Source organism: Stegastes partitus, unplaced genomic scaffold (assembly GCF_000690725.1).
Source record: "Stegastes partitus isolate 25-593 unplaced genomic scaffold, Stegastes_partitus-1.0.2 Scaffold549, whole genome shotgun sequence".
In the NCBI taxonomy this organism is placed as follows: Eukaryota; Metazoa; Chordata; class Actinopteri; family Pomacentridae; genus Stegastes; species Stegastes partitus.
Genome location: NW_007578280.1, coordinates 161,305 through 183,185, shown reverse-complemented (window position 1 = coordinate 183,185; position 21,881 = coordinate 161,305). Strand labels below are relative to the sequence as shown.

Sequence of the window (21,881 nt, the reverse complement as noted above, 5' to 3'; positions counted from 1 at the left end):
GGTCATGGGGGGCTGGAGTCTATCCCAGCTGACTCAGGGTGAAGGCAGGTTCACCTGGACAGGTAACCAGTCTATCACAGGGCTACACTTAGAGACAGACAACCAAGCACACTCACATTCACACCTACGGACAATTTAGAATCACCAATTAACCTCAACGTGTTTCTGGACTGTGGGAGGAAGCCGGAGAACCCGGAGAGAACCCACGCTGCACGGGGAGAACATGGAGACTCCACGCAGAGAGATCCCAGGTGTCCTCACTGAACCGGCGACCTTGTAGCTGCGAGGCAACGGTGCTAACCACCGAGCCACCGTGCAGCCCTTCTCCAAATATAGCTACGATTTTTTATTTTCATATGGACATATTTTCCATCTTTGGACCTGCTTTGTCGGCTGGAACAGATACGCATTTGATCTAGTTGTCAATTTTGTTTCCTCCATATTTCAGCTCACTCGTTATCAGAGATTATTCCATCAACTTGTCTAATATTACAGATTCTAATTTAGTCACGTGATGAGCAATAACCGTGAAAATTTCAGGATTTTATGTTTATATTGTCGGTCAAACAGCCTCAAAGTTTATTGTAAGAACAGAAACCTCCTGGAAGTGGCAACAGGCCGGCAGACGGGCGTTTTATCTCAGTGATATGAGACGGAATAACCCCACAGCCAGATAGCGTACAAACACTGTGGCTCCTTTTTTTCCCTCCCTTTGCTCACTTCTGTGTGCAGCGTTTTACGACGCCTCACCTCGGGCCGGTTGTTTGACCAGAGAATGAACCTGCTCTGTGAAGCCATACCTGCAGAGTGAGGTCAGGCGAATCAGTTTCTGTGTTTGAATAAGGAGCATCAAGCTTTAAAACAGACGCGTGTTTGTCTGCATCTGTTAGAATTGTCCAACTCGTGAATCTTTAGTAAACCTCAGTAAAATATCTTGAGTTTCAGTGTCGCGCCGCCTCGTGCTTTATGTTTGACCAGGGTGTGTTTGATTTTTATCTACAGTCCACAGGTTTGCCTCCCGACACGTTCTGCATGTGCTCGCCGTAAACGTTGTCTCTTTTTGTTTTATTGCATCTGTTTGCCGCCCTCGTCGTGGAGCAGGCTGATCTTGTGGTGTATTCTGCATTTCCTGAGCCGGTTGCTGTTAATGTTTCACAGGAATTCAGTTCAATCTTTGACTTGAACTCAGGGCCGTACGTTTACTACATGAGCGAGTGTGTGGGTGTGTTTTGTGGGGTCTGACTCTTTTGATGCGTCTCTAGTTTTAGATTTTTTTATTGCATTTTTGTATTTAATCCTGAATCTAACTCGTTACAAAATCATGCAAACTGTACGGCTAGTGGGGGGATGTTTTTTATCTGGTTCAACAGAATAACTTAACACTATAAATCCTGCATTTGACTGTTTAAAGGTGCCATTTTTGGACAAATGGACGTGTTTTATGTGCCTCCTCGCTGCTCCATACATGAAAAAAACTGGTCGCAGTTAGTTTCTTCTCGTGTTGAGCGCAGGCGTCCCTTCCTTTGGCTCTACATTGATGCTCTCATGGTAGTAAGAGCATTTTATGAGATGTTTCAGTTCACGGTTTCTTCACCAATATGTTTGTAAAGTTGTGTAATAACCTGTTTTAAAATATTGACTCCTGTGGGAAACCCTGAAAAACACCTGCTCAAGTTAGGGTGCCAATAAATGATTGTCGAAAAATTTACTTTTTTAAATTGGGCCATGAGTAACTTATGAAAACCGACAGCTTTTCTCTCATCGTCTCACCGTCCCCCCAGGTTAAGAGTCTGGGTGTCATCCTTGACAGTACATTATCCTTCCAATCCCACATCAATGACACGACCAGGTCTGCCTACCTCCACCTACGTAACATCAGTCGCCCCACACTGCTGCCATCCTCGTCATGTTGTACCAAATTTCACACAATGTCGTATCTGGTCCATGATAAATGTCCTGGAAAACAGCAGCACCAGCCTGAATCACTGCCTCCTTGGTGGCTTCTGTGTCAAGGAAGATGTCCATGTACTCATCCATGTCCTCTCACAAAACCTGAAGAAATGCACCAGGGTTGTGTCAGGTATAAACAGAAATATACTTATTGTTATTAGTTTTAATATTTTTACTATGATGACAATAAAGATGGTGATGATGATTCTTATTATTATTATTATTTGCCGACCCTGTGAAGGTCAGACAGAAGAGCAGGTCTGTCTTTCGGAGAGAGACGTCGCGAGATGACGTCCGAAAGATTCAAGAATGTCTCTGTGAAAGACAAAAGGGCTTCCTGCTCTTCCATCAGACCTTCACAGGCTGTGATAGGCCTTCTGCAATTACTGGCCACGAGAACACAACTCTATTTCAAAAAGATAACACTGCTATTACTTCGCCATATAGCAACAATAATCATCGTCATCATCATTATTGTCATCAGAGTAAGAATAGAGTGAAATTTGGTGCAACGTGTTGTCAAGGAAGACGGTGTCAGGAGTGATCAAACCACAGCGTTCACTCTGAGCCCACCTGCAGACCAGGACTGGATCCTTCTACAGAGCAGGTCTCTGAAGCCCAGTGACTTTAACTTTAACTCAAAGAAAGGATGTTTATTATAAACAAAAGCAAACAATTTAACAAATAATAGTAATTATGGCGTGTGACTGTCAGTAGTATCAGCAATGTAGGTGTGAATGCGTGAACATGATGGGATGTGAGGTGTTGTGGAGCAGAAACAAAGCAAAAAGGTAACAGAAGGAAGACTTGTCACCACCAATGAAGCCGGGTCACAATGAATGAGAGGGATGGCTGAGATGTATGGGCCGTCCTGATGCCTTCAGGGACCCACGATGAACAGAATTCCAGGCCTCCATTGGACCGTCACATAATAAACTCAGAATTATGAAGAAAGTTACTGATGGCCTGATTTTAAAAAATAGGTTTTTCAACAATCTTTTATCGGTACCCGAACTTGAGCAGATTTTTTTTCTGGGTTTCCCATCGGAGTTGGACTTCAACAGATTACAGCATGTTATGACACACCTTTACAAACATGTTGGTGAAGAAGCTGTTTGGTAACGATTCACTTGGTAGATATTCATATGTTTCCCTAACTATGGACAAAATTAAGATCTTTACATAGGAAACATTCTCCTTCTGTATTGAGGAAGCCGACCGAGTAGCTCTTCGTCTGCTCTCCACACGTCCATTATCTTTAAATACAACATCACAGGCAGTTTCTCTGACCACTTGACGGCGTTCACAAGTCTTTGTATACGGCTTTTAAGTTTAAACACAGCAGTTGTTGCCCTCATTTCTAGCAATCTGAGGTCATGCAATCATCCTGAAGTGCCTTAAATAGCAGCTAGAGGTCTCACAATTGGCATGTTTCTCACCGCCACAGCGACGCTATCGGCTGATGCAAACAGAACCTGAAGGTTTAGTCGCTGCTGCCGCCCGATTGGCTGATTGGATAATTGTGTGACGAAGCAGGCGGACAGGTGTTCCTAATACGGTGCTCCGTGGATGCAGCAACTGTGTTTTTCCAACAGGACGCTTTTGATTCCATCTCAGAACGTCCTCGTCTTTCCCATCGTGCCTCAACATGCAGCTCCTCTGTTGTTCTCTGCAGATCAACGGGACGAGAGGCCTCAGATATCTCAACATCTCCCGTCCCCTATCACTACATCGCTGAGAGGCTTTTCTGGCAGGCATGGAAGCCATGATTTGTGATTATCATTCTTGTAATACTAGGGCATGAACACTCGCACTCGGTAGGCGTGATCTGTGAGAATCGCTAATGCTAACGTGCTACCATCAAAAGCCAACGAAGACAAACAGAAACACACTGAGGGTGGGTTAAAAACAACGAAACGTCAGACGAGGACCATGACTGAAACCAGGCAAGTCGACAGCAGGGAAACAAACTGGAGGCTGAACAGGACAAACTGGGAAACACAAGATTATTTATTCACGTAGAACTGACTGCGGAGGTGAAAGCGATGACGTTAATCAAAAGAGGAGGGAAACGTACTAAAGGCAGGAAGTAAAACAGCGGGAGACACACAGGGACGGGGGTCTTTTCACAATAAAACAGGAAACAGAGTTGTAATTAGTCAAAGACAGATCATAATAATTACTCTCACCTTCGTTTCTGCCGCTTGCAGCTCTCGGCGTGATTGGACAGGAGTTCCCGTCGAGCCCTCACGGCTGCACCGAGGGAAGCTGTTACCCGGCAACAGGGAACCTTCTGATTGGACGGGCCGTCAACCTGAGCGCCACGTCCACCTGCGGCCTGAACAGACCGGAGAACTACTGCATCGTCAGCCATCTGCAGGTCAGAACACTGAGTCAAGGAACGTTTTTGCTGTATTTAAGAATTCATAAAAGCAATTAGATGATGAGTTCCCGTTCACACCTTCCAGGAAAAGGCTAATTAGGCACCTTGTTTTGTCTCACATTCTGCACTGTGATTCACATTTGTTGCTCAACAGTTTCAATTTTTAGTCACCTGGAGAAATGAAAACTACGTGTGAAAAACAATTTTTAAAATGCACAACATACTTTGGAACTTATAAATATAAAACAAGTCAAATGCATTTAACCACCTAAAGTCATGAACTAGCTAAAGGACAAAATACGCTAAAAGTTTAGACAGATTCTCCTTCAAAACATCAATTTCACTTTTCTTTTTTTAATCAAACATGTCAGTGTTCCTGAGGTTGCTCTCAAAACATCTTCACATTCTTTAGTGGGAAAAAAAGAAAGTGAACCACAAATGTCTTCTTGTTTTATTTTGAAAAAGGTAAACCTTTCCAGGATAATTAATCTGGGTGTGGTTTGTGTGTCAGGGATGGTTTGTTTGTTCTCTCTTTCATGCATTGGTCTGTCCCTCATCCTTCACTCTGCACTACTTCATCTCCAATTGTTCATCCGTCCTGCCTGTTTGTAGCCTGGTTTCCATGAGCGAGGCCCCTCCAACGTTACACATCCCCCCCAGGTGTAGACACACAAGTCGGCCACACCTTCACACAAACTCCCTCCCTGCAGCTGTCACACTGTCTTTTGCACTTGCAGTTTTTTTTTTTGTGCAAACATCTGTCTGCCACTGTTTGCTCATTGGGGGATTATTAGGGAAGGTAGAAGAGTTACAACCAAGAATATGGCATAAAAACTGCAGCTCCAGGATCGCGCTGATACCAAGACGGCAGTCCTGAACCGCCTGGATTGGATTCCAGCCCACGGCCCTTTGCTGCATGATATCCCCTTTTTTCTCTTTCTTTTTAGCTGCTGCTATAAATTATAAATGTCACGTTGCATCAGGGTGTGGACAGGCTGCGTTTCAGATCAAATAATTTGTCTTTTTGCTTTAAGTTTGTGCTTTTTATTGCGTGCAAATGGGACGTCGTGACATTGCGCCGTTGCAGTCTCTGTTGCAAAATGAGCCGTCAGTGTCTTATTTCACGCTCAAATTCGGGTTTTCATGCAGTCTAAAAGCTGTTTTAATAATAGCGGTGAAAGGCCATAGAACCAGAAATCAATATGTACCTCATAACTACTGATCTCTTTGTCATTTTCTTTAGTATTAAACGTAATCCTGCTGATTCTTGTCAGTCCAGAGAAAACAAGATTGTTTACTGACCAGAGCCCGATGACTTTTCATGGTGCAGATTTTTCAAATTGTAAGTCAATGTGCTTTAAAAAAACAAAACAAAACACCATGTTGTTTGTGTCTTTGACATTTTACATTCTCCCGAGCTTCCTATTGTTTACACAGCCTTCGATTTTTAAGAGAAACTTCAGCAGACATGTCCCTGAAGTCTTTGTTTTACGTCAGCTATTCATTTTCAGATTTGAAGATGAAGTTCAAATGCAAATGTCGCTTTATTATTTGAATAGGATACACATTTATAATGTTATTTAGTCTTTAAAATGCTGTTTTGTGAGCAGATAAATGCATGTATGGTGACTATAACTAGCAGCAGAAAGACGTGCAGTAGTTTAGTTCCACAGAATGCAGTAACAGTCTCTCTTTCCACTTCTACAGTTTACAACTCTAGTTTTTCCATCTGTCCCCACATGACACGACTCCCCACATGTCCAACCCGTCGTCTTTGCATCCGTGCATGTATGTGCCTGCACTTCCATCGCCTCAGGGCAGGAATATTCACCGCTGACAGCTTCCAGGTGAACATGACTGACATTCTCTGACTGGCGAGAGGCCCTCTTGTTGCAGCAGAGAGGGGAAGGACGTGGTGACAAGCTGCCGCGCTGGAGGGCCCTCACAAAACATTTGTCTCTCAGCTTTTAAACGTCCAGACCTCCATCAATCATTCGTGTTTGACGTAGCCTCTCCAGGGTGGTGTTTTTGGTTTCTCGTGAGATCGGATTGCAGAGCTCTCACACGCAGATTTGAGCTGTTTGTCGCCGGAGAAGCACTCAAAGGGGTCCTGTGTATTCACCTGATAGCGTGGAAATGGAACTGTTGTTCAAAACAAAGTCAGAAGAACAGAAAAGCAAATGATGGCAACTAGAGGAAACTCAAAGTGCACAGGAAAAGGGAGGCGAGGAAAAGAGACGGCATGAATCAGTTTGGAAGGTAGAAAGGAAGCTGAATGAGGGAGGAGGGGTGCGCTCTTTACTTTCTTGTAAAGCCACCATCGTAGTGTGACAAAGAAGCGTTTTCAAATCTGCATCAGACTTACATCGGCGTATTGTCTGAGCAGAAAGCCTCCGAGTCGAGCTGACCAGGCTTGACTAATGGGAGATAAATGAGAGCTCAGAGGAGGGAGGGAGGGTCTTAAAGCCACACAAGTTAACACCGAGCACCGATGCAGCTTTACATGGGATAAACAGGAATCAGAAAGCTGTTTTTCTCACACGGACCTCAGGAAGAAACACTCTTGAGTTTGGATGTTGGGGAGCTAGTCTGAGAACACAATCAGGCTCTCTGACAGTCGCACCAGGATGGATGAGACGAGAAAACGGGCAGATTGTTGCCGGGATTAGCGACAGTAGGTGAAGAAGGCAAGCATGCGTGTAAGGAGAACACGTGTGGAAATGGGCGTGTGTGCGTGCACATGTGGTCGCGCACATCCACGCCGATGCCAGCACGCTTTCCTTTCAGCTCTCGGCCAAGTCGCCTTAACAGCCGCGTTGTTGTTCGCGGCTTAATCGCCCCTGACAACAACCTAATTAAGAAACGCTGGCCTGGAATCCACAGCTCCTCTCTGCCAGCTCGCCCTCATCTCCCCGTTCAGCCCCTCATCCCTCGACCTGCTCCCCTCTCCGGCGCTCCCTCTTCAGCCTCTCCCACCATCTCCCCAGCTCTCTGGCCTCCTTCTCCTTTGTCCTACGGTGCTGTTTGAAACCCCTCTCACCTGCGTCTTTCCCTTTTCAAGTCCACCATTTCCAAAGTGCACCCCTTCATTCACGCTCTTGACCTCGGTCCCCACATTCTTACATCATTCCCATGCTCTCTGCTCTCACGCCGCCTCGTCTGGGCCAGTTTTTCACCAACCAAGTGCATTTAATCTTAATTCCTCCTTTACCTGCTCCTTCCATTCGTGTCCTCTTAGAGAAAAATCACATGAATTGTTTAATATAAAACAGAGCACATGTGGAAAACATGCCTCCACAGGTTAGAACATCTGAAGCACATGTGGATTTTTTTTTTAAATATGTGGCCCCATGTCACAGATGCTGCACATTTCCTAAGTTTCATGTGTGGACCGTTTCTCCAGGTGCAACAGCCTAAAGGTAAGCGAGGGAAGCATAACTCAAGTAGGGGTGAAATACATACAGAGACCCAGGAGGAACCCATGAGATTAAATGTGGAACATTTCAGTCAGAACTACAGGTGAGCTGGACACCCAGGTGGCTCAACGGGTTGAGCAGGTGACCCATGAACTGGGGCTTTAGTCCTCAATGCAGCAGCCATGGGTTCGTCCTTCCAACACTCTTCTTCCTAATTTCCTGTCTTCCTCTCCACTCACCTGTCTAATAAAGCCAAAAGGCCAAAAAATATATATCAAAAAAGAATTCCAGGTGAGTCCAGTGAAGCTTGCTTTCACCTGTCCCCACTTGTGGCTCAGTTTGTAGAGCGAGTTGTCCTCTGAGTGCAAGGTTGTTGGTTTGACCTCCAGCCCCTCCACATGCCCAAGGTGGACCAGACACACATTGTAAAGCACTTTTAGTACCACTACGGTAGAAAGGTGCTATATAAGTGTAGACTATTTACCATTTCCCACAAATCGCGTCCCTCTGCAGCGGCCTGCAGGTGCATTGTGTTGTTGTGCATCCTGGTCTGATGTCATATGTCTACATGGGTCATGGGTACGTGGTTTAACCTTATTCAGGACTTTTGGTTTGGATGGCAGGTATTGTTGCTGTATCCACAGTTGTAACTGTGTGCATTGCAGACAACAGCAGGTTTCCTAATATAAAAAAAACCCCCAGCTATTCAGGGGGTTCTTGAAGTGTGATTAGCCTCGATTGTCACAACCTGAAATAGAGCAGATTTATTCTGTCAGGTCCAAGCTCCCCTGCAGCCAAGTTCACTGTATCTGAAATATCAGAAAAGCACTCAGCACATCCCCTGGATCTGGATCTGTGCTGCACCGCTGAGTTCACAAAGATAAAACCTGCTTCGTCTCGCTTTTGCCTTTTATCCTCGTTCCCCCATCTCGCCCACTGTCTTTCTTCTTCCCCCTCTTTTACGTGTTGCTTGCTTTGGTCTCCGTTCCTTTTCAATCTTTTAATCCAGTTGAGACACAATCCAGTCCCCTCTGGCTTTTTGTTCCAATGATATGAACACCCAGAGCCACAGAAGCCACGTTAACTCACATCAACAGACATGCAGCGCAACATCTAACGTGGCTATTGCACAACTAGTCCGTTCTTTTGTAATCTTCTGGTACCAACACGAGGGCAAAGAGCTCAAAAACAACCAGCCTGCTTGTTGTTTTCTTTAATATTTTCGTCCGTAATCGAGCGAGTTTTCTGCTTCTCTAGGAGTCGGACAAGTGTTTCGAGTGTAACTCCCAGCACCGCTACGACCCGTACCGCCACCGAAACAGCCACCGCATCGAAAACGTGATCTACCTCATGGACAGGAACGGAGAGCACACCTGGTGGCAGTCCGTCAACGGTATGTACACACACTGTCTAACCAAACAGGAACATGGTCGGCGTGGTCGTCGTGCCGATTGACTCTGTTGTGCATGTTTGTTCCGTGTTTTTTTTTTTAAAGGTTGATGGTAAAGACACGCCTTTTAAGGGCATTTTGTATACTGATGCAGTAAGTGTTGTGAAATCTGGCCTCACAGGAACAATGACAGACTGTTATATTACCTGGAGAAAGAAAAGGAAACCAAGGTCTCCGACTGTCATTCCAGCTGAGTGCGACTTGAGCAAACACTACACAAGTTGTGCTTTTACCGCATTAAATTACGGTTTTCTCCTCCACAGGGCAGGAGAACGTCAGCATCCGCCTGAACCTGGAGGCCGAATTCCACTTCACACATCTCATCATGAAGTTCAAGGTAGGTCTTGTGTGACATCTTCAGAATAGGTCTGCAAACACACACAATGCTGTTTGCAGACCTGTGGTGGAAATACAGTGCTGTATGTGCTTCAACATGTCAGGGGGGACATACCTGTCTAGGTGTGTGTTTGTTATGTACACTCAGAAATCTGGTGGCTGCATTCCATCAGGCCCTTATCTGTTGGTTGAGCAAACATTAAACAAAAGCTTTAGATGAATCAGTCAGACGAAGATATGGATTGATGTGGCCTCTTTCTTTCTTTCTTTCTTTCTTTCTTTGCCTCTTCAGACTTTCCGACCTGCAGCGATGATCATTGAGCGTTCGGCTGATTTCGGCCGTACGTGGCGCCCCTATCGCTACTTCGCCTCCAACTGTACGAGGACTTTTCCCGGCATCGCTGCCAACGGCCTGCAGCACATCAACGACATCATCTGCGAGGAACGCTACTCCGACATCGAGCCCTCCACTAATGGGGAGGTGAGGAGCTGACAAAGTACCAGTAGCAGGAACACAAGAGGCCTGTTGAGGCATAAGGCTCAGTGCTTTTCACATTTCTTACCATCTCTGTGGCTCCAAACTCACAAATCCCAACTGAAGGCGTGGATCTGATGAAAAACGTCCATTTGTAAAGACGGTGTAATATCATGTCAGTCTTGAGTTTCCAATTACTGCTATGACTCAGAATGAAATCACTGAAACACAGACGACTTTGTCACAAAAAACAGTCGTGTGTTTGGTTCTGTCATAGAGGCATTAAAGGTCTTCTGGAAATATGACAGAATCTACTGGGTCAAACATATACAAAAATATAAAAGCCATTTTCACCCAAGTTAGTTGCTTTGGTTTCCGTCCATAAGCTTCTGGTTGTATTTTTGGCCACTGCTCTCGACAGAATTGGTGCAATTCAACTAAATTAGTTGTTTTTCTTACACAGACTTGTTTCTTCATCAGCACACAGCAGGGGCCGATTAAGGATTGAAGAAGATTGGTGCTTTTTTAGCAAACCAGCAGAGTAACGTCGACCATTTCTCAAATTACATTCACAAATTTGAATCATCACCTGTTTCATCACAGCTGGTGTTGTTGTTGTTCTGTCGCGGTACTTTTTGTCTAAAAAAAACTTCCTAATATTCATGTTTAGTTCAGTCTTCCCATGCGTGTGGCTCAGGCAGGCTGTGTTTAGGCTACTTTGTGCAGCTGCTGCCTCTCTGTTGGACTCTAGTACTGCACGTTACTTCCAGCAGGATTTTTTTTCCCCCCTCAAAAGTAAAATTCAGGTTTGGGGCTTTTCAGAAAACATTCGGGGCTTGAGCCCAAGTAGCTACCCCCTAGCCCCGCCCCTGGTCCACAGGTTCTTATTGGGTTTAAGTCAGGACCCTGGGGAGACCAGTCCAAAACCTTCATTCTAGCCCTATATAACCATTTTGTACCACTTTTGATGTGTTTGAGCTCATTATCTTGTTGAAACATCCAACTGTGTCCAAGATCAACCTTCTGCTGATGATGTCAGGTTTTCCTGAAGAACTTGGAGGTATCCTCCTAGAAATCCTTCTATTTACTTTGTGTAAAGCTCAGTTTCCACTGGCAGCAAAACAGCTCAGAGCATGATGCTGCCACCACCATGCTTGATGATATGATTGCCGTTTGACCACAGAATTTTCCCCCAGGACTTTTCTTTGTCAATTGATTTTTATGACAAAGATGGAAATGTTTGAGTGATTCAATGAGGTATAGGAGTCACTGGAAACTCAAGACTGCCATAATACACATAGTATTTACAAGTGTGTGTAAATACTATGTGTATTCACAACTGTAGTTTCACTTTTATAAACAGTTTCATTATTTCTAAGAACCCAGAAGCAGTGTACAGTGAAGCAAGCGTACCTCATATCTGAGTTAATATTCATTTATTGTGGCCAGTTTCCAGGACAGCTGTCGCAGGAGCTATAGTGTGGGTGTTCATAGTAATGCAGCAACAGTGAAGCACACTGGTGTGCTTTTGGAGGTCCTTGGAGTTATTTTCATGGTATTTGTTAAGAAGATATGAAATACATAATATCACCAGACCTTTCCTTATATGTACACCTGTGGATTCTTAAAGGATGATAAGTCTTAATTGTACAGCATGTTTCATACCCTGGGAGAGTGCTTTGCAGCATAATACAAGCATAGCAAGGGACACAGATTTGAATTGTTAAATAAAGAAACCAAACGATGATATAAAACTGGCCTTGCAGGCACTACAGGGTAGAGTAGGCGGCGTAGAAAAGATTTCAGTTTTGACTTGAGAATAGTCGGAGCTCAGCAAACGTCAACCGGGAGGTTATTATAAGTCTGTGCTGCATGAAAACAAAACACTGCTTCTCCGTGTTTTGTTCTCACTCTTCTCCAGGTGTCCTCAGAGTCCGAGAAAGTTCTCAGTAGTTAATGTACAAATGGGATGTCCTGTTTTGAAAACCTCATGAAGAGACCATTGTGGTAATCTAGTCTAATGGAAATAAAGGAACATTTCAAGGTTCTGCTTTGACACTGTTCCTCTGATTCTGGCGATGTTTTTCAAATGGTAGAAAGCCAAGGACGTCTTTAGTTTAATGTGGCTGTTAAAATCCAGGATGACGCTAAGATTTCTTGCTTGACTCTTAGTTATAAGAGATGGGTTCAAGATGAGAATATTTATTCATCCCAAACACAAGTATATCAGCCTTGTCCTTATTTAGTTGGAGAAGATTTTGTGGCATCCAGTTATTGACGTGCTCAACACAGCGACGCAGAGACCCAATGGGTCCATAACTGCCTATATGTATAGTTGTGTGTCGTCTGCGTAATTGTGATCGGCTGATTTATTGGTTTGTATTATTTGGCCTAATGGGAGCAGATACAGCTTGAACTGTCATGACGATATGATTAGAACCCATCAGTGACAGTTCCAAAGAGTCCTACCTGGTTTTCTAATCTTTGAGTTTTGGGGTCCGTTGTGTCTAAGGCAGCGCTTAGGTCCAGCAGAACCAGAACAGGGACTTAGCTTGAGTCACTTGTAAAGTGAATGTCTCTGTGAGTGCTGTGATGGGGCCGAAATGTGAAAAAGTGAAAAGAAATAGGATTTCTATGTGAATTTCTCTCGTTAAAAAAAGTGTCTTTCCTACATTCAAGGTCATTTATAAGGTCTTGGATCCTGCCATTCACGTAAAAGACCCGTACAGCCTGGACATTCAAGGTCAGTATAACTGTCGTGAGCAGTACGGCAGCCGTTATTTTATGTTTCACCTCGACTTTTATTGTCATATTCTGTTCAAGACTGTGCTCAGGAGGAATTTGAGACAGTAAATGCAAAAAAATAAAAATAAAAAATACTTCTGTCCTCTGAGACAATGAGCAGAATAAAACTCAAGCTTTCCCTTCTCTTATACCTCATTTTCAGCCGCTGTTAACATGTGATTTGTACCTAGTTAACCTATCTGAATTAATGAAAAATTTGCATAAATGCAGCCGGACACAACGTGATTGGAATGCAATTAATTTAGAAAAAAGGCACCAAACTCCTGCTGCAAACCCAATAAAACCTACAGATAGCAGCAGTAAAATAAACTTAGCATTAAAAAATACCTGGAGCCTGTACAGCAGCATGGTTTCCCTTCACCTGGGATGCACCGTATTTGTTGAAAAGTCAAATATTAGGCACAAATTAGTGACGAGAACATGTTTTAATACCGATTGTAGCTGCAGAGACCTTTGGATTTGATGTCAGTATCCAGATAAAGTTTCTACGTACAGCTCAGATGTCATTAACAGGTGTCAGTCGGACGTCTTTGTTGGTTGAATCACAAATTCCCCAGAATTCTCCATCAACCTTTATATTCTGATATATCATTAACATATCTTTTTAGTTTGTACTTTTTCCAATCAAGACAAAAAAACTGTTTGCTTGCTACTCAGATTTCAGTCTAGTCATGGCATGGCCCGATGTTGCGTTTACGTTTTTCTGTCCTTCGCAGAACTTCTTCGCATCACCAACCTGCGCATCAACTTCACGAAGCTCAACACTCTGGGCGACGACCTGCTGGACCGACGCTCCGACGTCCTGCAGAAGTACTACTACGCCATCTACGAGCTGGTGGTCAGGGGCAGCTGCTTCTGTTACGGTCACGCCTCGGAGTGCGCTCCGGTGCCGGGGGTGGACGCCCGGGAGACCGGCATGGTGAGTTAACACCAGAACAGTATGTGAGGAGTTAAGTGCCAAAGAAGGCCGAACCACAAAAAATCCAAAGTTGAGTTTGAAGTGTTTATGGTCGACTTGTTCGTGGCAAAGTGGTCCAACCAACAGCCCACGAGTAATGTGACAATGCCGCTTTGAAGTTTGGCCCATAGTGGTTTTGGCATGAACATTTAGTGGCCAACTGGGCCAAGCCACAAGAACCGCTGACCGTTATATCGCAGGTAGTTGCAACGTGTTAGCGATTCAAGATGGCGGACAGCGCAGCCTCAAGCCCCGTGAAAACTCAGCTCGAAGGTATGGTAAGATAAAATAAAAACCTAATTAACCACCACCAATTCTACGGTTTGACGGTAAAACAGACTTGCTTTGACGTTCTGTGTAGAACCTCGGTGGTCTCTGAAGTGACGCCAGCGTGGCTGAAGTTGATGGAAGTCATCGTCCATCACACTGAGTAGTTTCTTCAACAGTCTGCAGCAGGGCTTTAAAAACAAACCTTTCTTGTCCATTCTGTTAGACAGAACAATAAGTTGAGCTCATCAGGTTTGTTCAGGACACATTGCCACTGAAAATGTCCACGTTAACCTCACCGTTACTTTCTCGCTTCTCATTGGTCAGATCCACGGTCGCTGCGTCTGCAAACACAACACCGAGGGCCTGAACTGCGAGCGCTGCAGAGCTTTCCATCACGACCTGCCGTGGAGGCCAGCGGAGGCGGAGAACCCTCACACCTGCAGAGGTAGAACACACAAACGCTGCCTCAGGAAATCTACCAGATACGAGTTTGTTCTAAAACTGCTGCCTGTTTATGAAAGTAGTTTTTGCAATAATTGAGGTAAGAAGGTAAAAAGTTCTTAATAAATACCTGTAGACATCAGCCAGAGGAACAAGTGTATAAACAACTAATACGACTTTTCTTTCAAAAAATTAATCTGTTCATTTATTCATTCAACCTTTATTTAACTGAGTACTTTGACATATGAAGGACTCATTTATAACGAGCAAGATAAAGATAAAGATAAAGAGACTTTATTGTCATTGTGCAGAAGTACAACGAAACTTGTGTGGAAGAACACGACAATAGCAGCAGTGCAAATAAGAATAAAAATAAGAATACTAGAAATAAAAATAATTTAAACAAAGTACTATATACACAAAGCATTATATACAATAAAGTGAAAAGACGATAGAAGTTGTCGGCTCACAGATAATAAGCTTTAGATAGCAATGAGATATTAAAAGACAGTAAGCAAACTGAAAAAAACATTAATTAAAACATTCAATTGTTTTAAATGATTGTGGTAATTACCAGTGCTGTTAGTTTAGGGCAGCTGTGGCATGAACCTGACATCGAGTCGTGGTCTGACATCTTTGTTGAGCTCTGTTTGATGATTGGTTACCCTGAATTATGTCTTCGTAGTACCTCAAGATAATATTCCCGTGTTGATGTGTTCTTTTGTTTCATCCCGTTCCTCCAGAGTGTAACTGCAACGGCCACTCCAGCCAGTGCCACTTCGACATGGCGGTGTATCTGGCCACCGGGAACGCCAGCGGGGGAGTTTGCGACGACTGTCTGCACAACACGATGGGACGCAACTGTGAGATGTGCAAACCGTTCTACTTCCAGGACCCCAACAGGGACATCCGGGACCCGCGGGTTTGTGTCGGTGAGTCGGTCGCTGCAACGGTTGAGAAGATTTTTTATTTTTTTTGATTCTTTGCTGACGCTCTACGTCTGACGTCCAGCCTGCGACTGCGACCCGGTGGGATCCCTGGAGGGCGGCGTGTGCGACAGTCACACCGACCTGGACATGGGGATGATCGGCGGTCAGTGTCGCTGCAAAGCCAACGTGAAGGGAACCCGCTGCGACGACTGCAAGGAAGGTTACTACGGACTGAGCCAGAACGACCCGCTCGGTTGCCAGCGTACGTTTGTGTTTCCGTACTTTGTGTTTGAACAGGGAGGAATTTTAGAAAGTTAAAACTCTCCTCAGTGCAAACAGGACCAAATATAAGATCTTCTTGAGAGCCAGAAAAATGTAACGTAATTGAAATAACTGCGTTGAACTGTGTTTATTGTTTGTTTTCCTTTTGAATGTTACCTATTTATTCGCTTGCTTGCACTCCTGACTCATCCATTCCTTAAGATTTAAATGCACGCGTTCAAGGTCTGTAAAATGTGCGCGTTTCTCCGTCAGCGTGCAACTGTGACCCTCGTGGCATCATCATGATGGGAGCTCCTTGTGATCAGATCAGCGGCGACTGCTCCTGCAAACGATACGTGACTGGGCGCTACTGCAGCCAGTGTTTGGTCAGTAAACAGCTGCTCTTCTTAAACATCAAGACTGTTCAGATGCATTTGTAACCGCACTTGTCAGACTGTTTAAAATTCCACTTGAAGGTCCATTGCGAGGAAACTTTAGTTATTTTTTTAAAATTATGTAATGCTAAGAAAGCAGTTGTAGCACCAGGAACATCACCTGATTTCTGAACTTACTGCTGAAGTAGTGACTCAGCTTTCTTCTTATTAGTGAAGGCTGTGAAAAAGTCCCCAAATCTTAAGAAATACTTCTCAAGGTACAAACTAGACAGTAAACAAGCCTTTGTACGTCTTGTGTTTGCAGCCCGAGTACTGGGGGCTCAGTAACGACCTGGCCGGCTGCAGACCTTGTGACTGTGACTTCGGTGGCGCCTTCAACAACAGGTAAAGATCTGCTTTAATTTACTTTCGATGCAGAAAACCTGCTGTGAATCATTCGCTCTGTTTCCTGAATGAGTCCAAGCAGCAGAGACGAGGACAGAAAAAGAAAATGTCAGTTTCAAGCAGGCATTAAAACGTTGTTCTGTCTTTTTTTTTTTTTCTAAGATGCATGATGGAAAGCGGCCAGTGTGACTGCAGGAGGCACCTAATTGGTCGGCAGTGTTCGGATGTGCAGCCGGGGTTTTACTGTGCTCCGCTGGACTACTACAAGTACGAGGCTGAGGACGCCACCGGACACTCTCCCAGCGACTCTGCACTGCCGGTGAGCTCAGCAGGAGCATCCAGTGTAACCCGTTAGTTTATAATTTGCAGTTCAAGGTGCTGCTGAGAAGATGAAACATAAATAGGCACATTTTACTTCGTCAGAGTCTGGCGCAAAGTCTTGAAGGCATCCAACAAATACAACGTTAGAACAGTCATTGTGTCTTTTACTGCCAAGAGTTGGATGAGAAGACGCTGAGGTCTAAAGTTCTGGACCTCAGGATGGGATGTTTTCTGCTCTTCTTTAGGAAGTTTTAAGCAGAAAACTCTTCATTTTCTGCATTTTGGTGATTTTTTATGCACCAATTTGTGCCTTTTCTGCATTGTTTCATGGTAGAAATGTCACAAAAACACAAACAGGTGCTTTAATGTTGATGAATCAGAGTCCAGTTCTGTCAGATGTTGACTCCTCCTTTCGTGTTGTTCCTCGCTGTGGCCTCATTTATTGCTGCAATGCAAAGTCCAGCACAACCACGACAAGTCCAATGATATAAGTTATTAAAGAGACAAACAACTAATTTGAAAGTTTTTGCTTACCGTAATTTCCGGACTATTGAGGCACCTGAATTGTCTATAAGCTGCAGGTGTCCACGTTGTAACATGAGATATTTACACAGAAAGATTTCTTTAACTTTTCATTAAATACGTACCGATAACATACACAAATACCATAAATGCTTTTTTCTGAACAGTGTCTGTAACACAGCTGGTACAGCAGCCTACCAGGAAAAGTCATTGATCGCGATCTTCATCTTCCTCCTGCACTAAAACCACTAAAGTCGTCTTCTTCAGCCTCAGAATCACTTCGTCACTTCCTCAGTCTCTCTGTCGCTCTCAATGTCACTTTCGTCTCAAGGCAAATTCGTAAAACTCGTATAAATCCATAAATTATCCGCAGTGTTCAAAGCTTGTGAAAAAAGTAGCAGCTTATAGTCCGTAAATTACGGTAATTATTTTACATAAATGGAAAAAAAAAAATGTTTTCGCAGTCTCACTGAGAAGTTCGTAATTATTCTTATTATTTTTTACTAAATCTGATGAATGCATATGAATATTTTTGGCTCATTTTAAAGTCAGACTCGTAGAAGGAAAGTGATTCTGATGACCTGGATTTAGAGTCGAGCTTTGGTTTTCCAGATGGGAGTGCATGAAGACTCTCGTGTTCACTCTTGCAGCCAACAGCAGAACACTTGGTGAGCTCTGGTCGTAGCGTTTAGCAGAATCAGCTCCAGAAAGTGAACAAACATGGAGGGTCATCAGGAAGCAGCAGGTGTTGATGAGGACAGGAGGTTTAGGAGGACGACTGTTGGTTCGTCAGTGGAGAGGTAGAACGTTTTTGCTGGATTGTGAAGTTGTGAGTCTGTCCAGTCTTTGCTGCAGTGATAAAAACTGATCATGATGTCCATGGAAGCTGTGACCTGTGTGATTTAACTGTTTTCCTCAGAAAGTGAGCACAAGGAAGTCTAAACAGCATTAACTGAAGGTCAGACCTTCTTCTGTCTGTCTGTCGTTTGTGTTTTATACAAACTGCACAGCTCCTGACTGAACGATCTGCTGTTTTGACTCCAGTGAGGTCGTCTTTGTGACGACCTCGTGTGATTTGAAAGGCTGCGCTTGGAACCAGTGGAGATAAATCAGCTTAGAGAAGGTCACGATCGTCCCTCAGCCCTGTGCTGCTCTTAAAGCTGCTTTTTATTTACAAATGTCCTGCGCAATGAGAAAAAGTTCTCCAGATGTTATGAAGTGTTTTTATAATTTGATGTATTAACAAAGGTGGAACTGAGGGTTTTTTTGGGGCTTTTTTTGGGGGAACGTTTTTCATTCGGCTTTTGGGGGACGGTTTTGGGAGGACCTTTTTTAACGTTTTTTTTGTTGCCTTTTTTTTAGAATCTTTGCAGACTTTGTTCTGTCTTTAAGAAGAACATTCTGGGAACTTAGAGAAAACTTCCCATGACTAGAACTGTGCAGAACTTCTACAACGATAATGTTTTACGACTCAAACCAGTAAACAGACGTTTACTAAACAGCACGGCACTCATTTCTGTTAATTTCCCCTCTGAGCTCCCGTCGTGCAGCCTGCCACCGACTCATCTCCGTCCTGCATCACAGGGAATCCAGAACAGTTCAACAGAATCTCTTTATCATCTCCGGCTCTCCTACATTCACTCCCTCAGGCTCCTTCTCTGCTTTCCACCCACTTCCATCCTCTTCGCTCTTCAGAGACCCACCATGTCACACACTTCCTCATTTAACCCTCCAGGCAAGCTCAGACAGTCCACACTTACAACATCTCTGCTGCAGGAATGCCGGGAAAACTGACTTCAGCCACTCTGGAATGTTATGAGAAGACACAGGCAGTAGTGCAAGACCCTAACCAGGTGGAAGTGTGTCTTTGTGCACACGGGGGGCTTCAGATGGTGGTTTGTTTTACCGATGCCGGGTCGCTGGGTGGGTTTGGAAAAGAGCAGGATACAGTTAAAAGCCCTGTGCCGAATTCTGAACCTGCGCGGCTGAAATGACCCATAAAACGACCAGACAGTAGCGCAGATACCAACCCGTCACAACCAATTATTGCTGTTCGGCACACAGAACTCCAAACACTCAGCCTTTGTTTCTGCCCGCTACACTCCAGAAGCTTCGGCCCAGCGTGAGCCTTCCTGCTCTCTGCTGTTCATTTCCCTTTCAGAAGCAGAAAAGATGAACGAGATGTGAGAATCCGAAGAGACGTTTCTGCACAAATGTTTTCTAAACACATCCTCTCGTTTCTCAGGGTAAAGTTCGTCCTCAGGCCACCAACGACTGCGTCGAGCATCTCAGCAACCAGCTGAGGAGACACCGGAGGCACCGTCGCATCACCAACTCGCAGCAGCACCAGGCGGCGCTGAGACGCATCCGCCAGCTTCAACAAACTGTACGAATGGTTCTTTGATTTGCTCGTAATTTGTCAAAACTCGCATGAATCCAAGTCGCAGTATGATATGTTCAGAACAGTTGTTTCCGAAAACAGCTGTAGGTAATAGTTAGGCCCTGAAATGAAGCAACATCTTCTATAAATCCATCACATGGAGCGGTGTCTCTGCTATTTAGCCTCCCGTCATTGATTTAGAATAATAGATAAGAGAATAATAGGAGCACCAGTTAGTTTAAAGCAGCACAGTTTAAAAGAATCACAAACTTTAGCCTCCATAATGACTCTAAAGGGGTCAGTCCATCTCAAATTATTGGGTTTTTAAAACATCTTCTGCTCAACTGTCTCAGATTTGCCTGAATTAGCTGAACACACCACATACTTTCCAAGATATATATTTTTGAAGACATTGCACATATTTAAAATTTGAGGCTGTTTGAACGACAATACGTCAGGAACTGTGCACGTGTCGAGAAGATACAGGAGGGACGCAGGAATCCCACGACAGCCGAACAGGTGGCAGCAGCAGAGCAGGACGTAGAAGAGACGAGGAAGCTGCAGATGTGGCTTCTAGAGACAAAGAGAAATCAGGGAGGGGATCTCGAAAAATCTTTCATTATCTACGCTGGAGGCACCTGGCCGAGCTTTCTCCATAAGTGACAGGGATCACCCGCCTGCTGTTGAAATGTTTCGATATTGGATTCATACTAAAAATTCAGTGACAGACTCATGAATGGCCATCGTAATGCTCATATCTTAAAAATAAGTATCTGAAATCTCCTCCTGGGCAATTAAAAAAAAAAAAGGAACTGTTTAAGATAAAGGCCTGACATCTTCACTGTTATTTGTCATCATGCCATTGATTTAGAATCTGCAATACTCATCAAATAGTTTGTGATTATGGGCGAGCAGAAATATAAGAAAGTGGAGCCGTCATGAAAAGTCGTAACATTAACAAAACAACTAATTGTGTAGAAGTCAGCTGGTGATGTTTTCTGAACCACATGTGGCTGCAGGTCACAATAATACACATATAAAATCGTTTTAATAAGAAATACGTGGTCAAAAATCATTCAACTTTCAGAACTGATTGAACAAGTTGTACCACAAAAACAAAGATATTTGTAGATCGTGTGAACCAAATTGTTGTTTTTTTTTTTAATATGGGCATATTTTCCATTTCCATTTCAAACAGAGCGGACTATTACTGTCTATTATTCTTGTTGAATCCGTTTTTATTGACAGAGATGCTTGAAAGTAAACTCTTCAGTTCTCACATTTTTTGCACAGATTCCAGCCGTGGTTGTTACCAACGGAGCAGAAAGCCAGAGAATCCGTTCCGATCCTTGCTGTGCAGATGTTTAAAATGTTTTGCGGAAGAAGAATCAATGACATGCTGAGAAATAATAGAGGAAATTTCAGCCTTTTATCTTTAATAGTTCCTGAGATTTTCTTGTTCAAACAGCCTCAAATTTCAACGTGAGAAAAAAAAAAAAAGTGCCGGAAGTGAGTCGACGGGCAACTTTTAAATATCGTTTTTATCTCGGAAAGTATTTGATATATCAGTCTAACATTTCACAGAGACTATTTTAAATATTTGTCGTTTATGATTTAAAAAAAACCCCACCTACAGTTGACTCAACACTTCTCTGAGACAGAACAAAAACTGAAGATTATAACGTGCATTTGACTGCATTAGTTTTAGCTCGGTTCACCTAATTACCTGCAGACTAAGTTAAAAGCTGTAGAAACTGAAATGATTTTTAGGGATGTAAGCTGGTGGTAGAAGTGAAATGAATCCAGTCGTTGAGGGTGAAAACCGGCTCGTTTCCGTGTCCAGAACCAAACCTGTGAACTCGTATCGCTGTAGAGGTCTGTGGTCATGTGCAGCCAGCAGCGCCTGGCATGTGGACGCCACTTCGCCTAATTAAACGCTCGGCTGTCGAGTTAATTACGTCAGTGTGAACTGGTCAACCTGAAACAGAGCGCAGGGATTTCTGGACTCCAGTCAAGACCACCAGAACAGAGACCCGATGGAGCCGAGTCCTGGTCGGGAAGCGACTTTAAATGAACGCGTGTCAAAAACCAAAGAGAGCTTTGTTTTTGTTCAAGTTCTCGAGTGTTTTGGGAACATTAAGGTGGTCCTGTAGCTGTTACAATCCAAAAACTTCAGAGCTTTAAATGTACATGATGGTTATTTAT

General features: G+C 43.9%; 1 protein-coding gene across 1 annotated transcript in view; it reads left to right on the top strand.

The window, feature by feature from the left end:
* The window catches only part of lamb2l (laminin, beta 2-like), a 70,773-nt gene that overhangs the window by 29,259 nt on the left and 19,633 nt on the right, over positions 1 to 21,881 (top strand). The window contains exons 3-15 of the mRNA XM_008288248.1: positions 4,161 to 4,330; positions 9,007 to 9,142; positions 9,463 to 9,536; positions 9,828 to 10,016; positions 12,690 to 12,753; positions 13,532 to 13,734; positions 14,368 to 14,488; positions 15,228 to 15,416; positions 15,496 to 15,675; positions 15,948 to 16,060; positions 16,374 to 16,453; positions 16,616 to 16,772; positions 19,542 to 19,682. Coding sequence (XP_008286470.1) covers positions 4,161 to 4,330; positions 9,007 to 9,142; positions 9,463 to 9,536; positions 9,828 to 10,016; positions 12,690 to 12,753; positions 13,532 to 13,734; positions 14,368 to 14,488; positions 15,228 to 15,416; positions 15,496 to 15,675; positions 15,948 to 16,060; positions 16,374 to 16,453; positions 16,616 to 16,772; positions 19,542 to 19,682 — 1,817 coding nt within the window. The remainder of the gene's footprint in view (positions 1 to 4,160; positions 4,331 to 9,006; positions 9,143 to 9,462; positions 9,537 to 9,827; positions 10,017 to 12,689; positions 12,754 to 13,531; positions 13,735 to 14,367; positions 14,489 to 15,227; positions 15,417 to 15,495; positions 15,676 to 15,947; positions 16,061 to 16,373; positions 16,454 to 16,615; positions 16,773 to 19,541; positions 19,683 to 21,881) is intronic.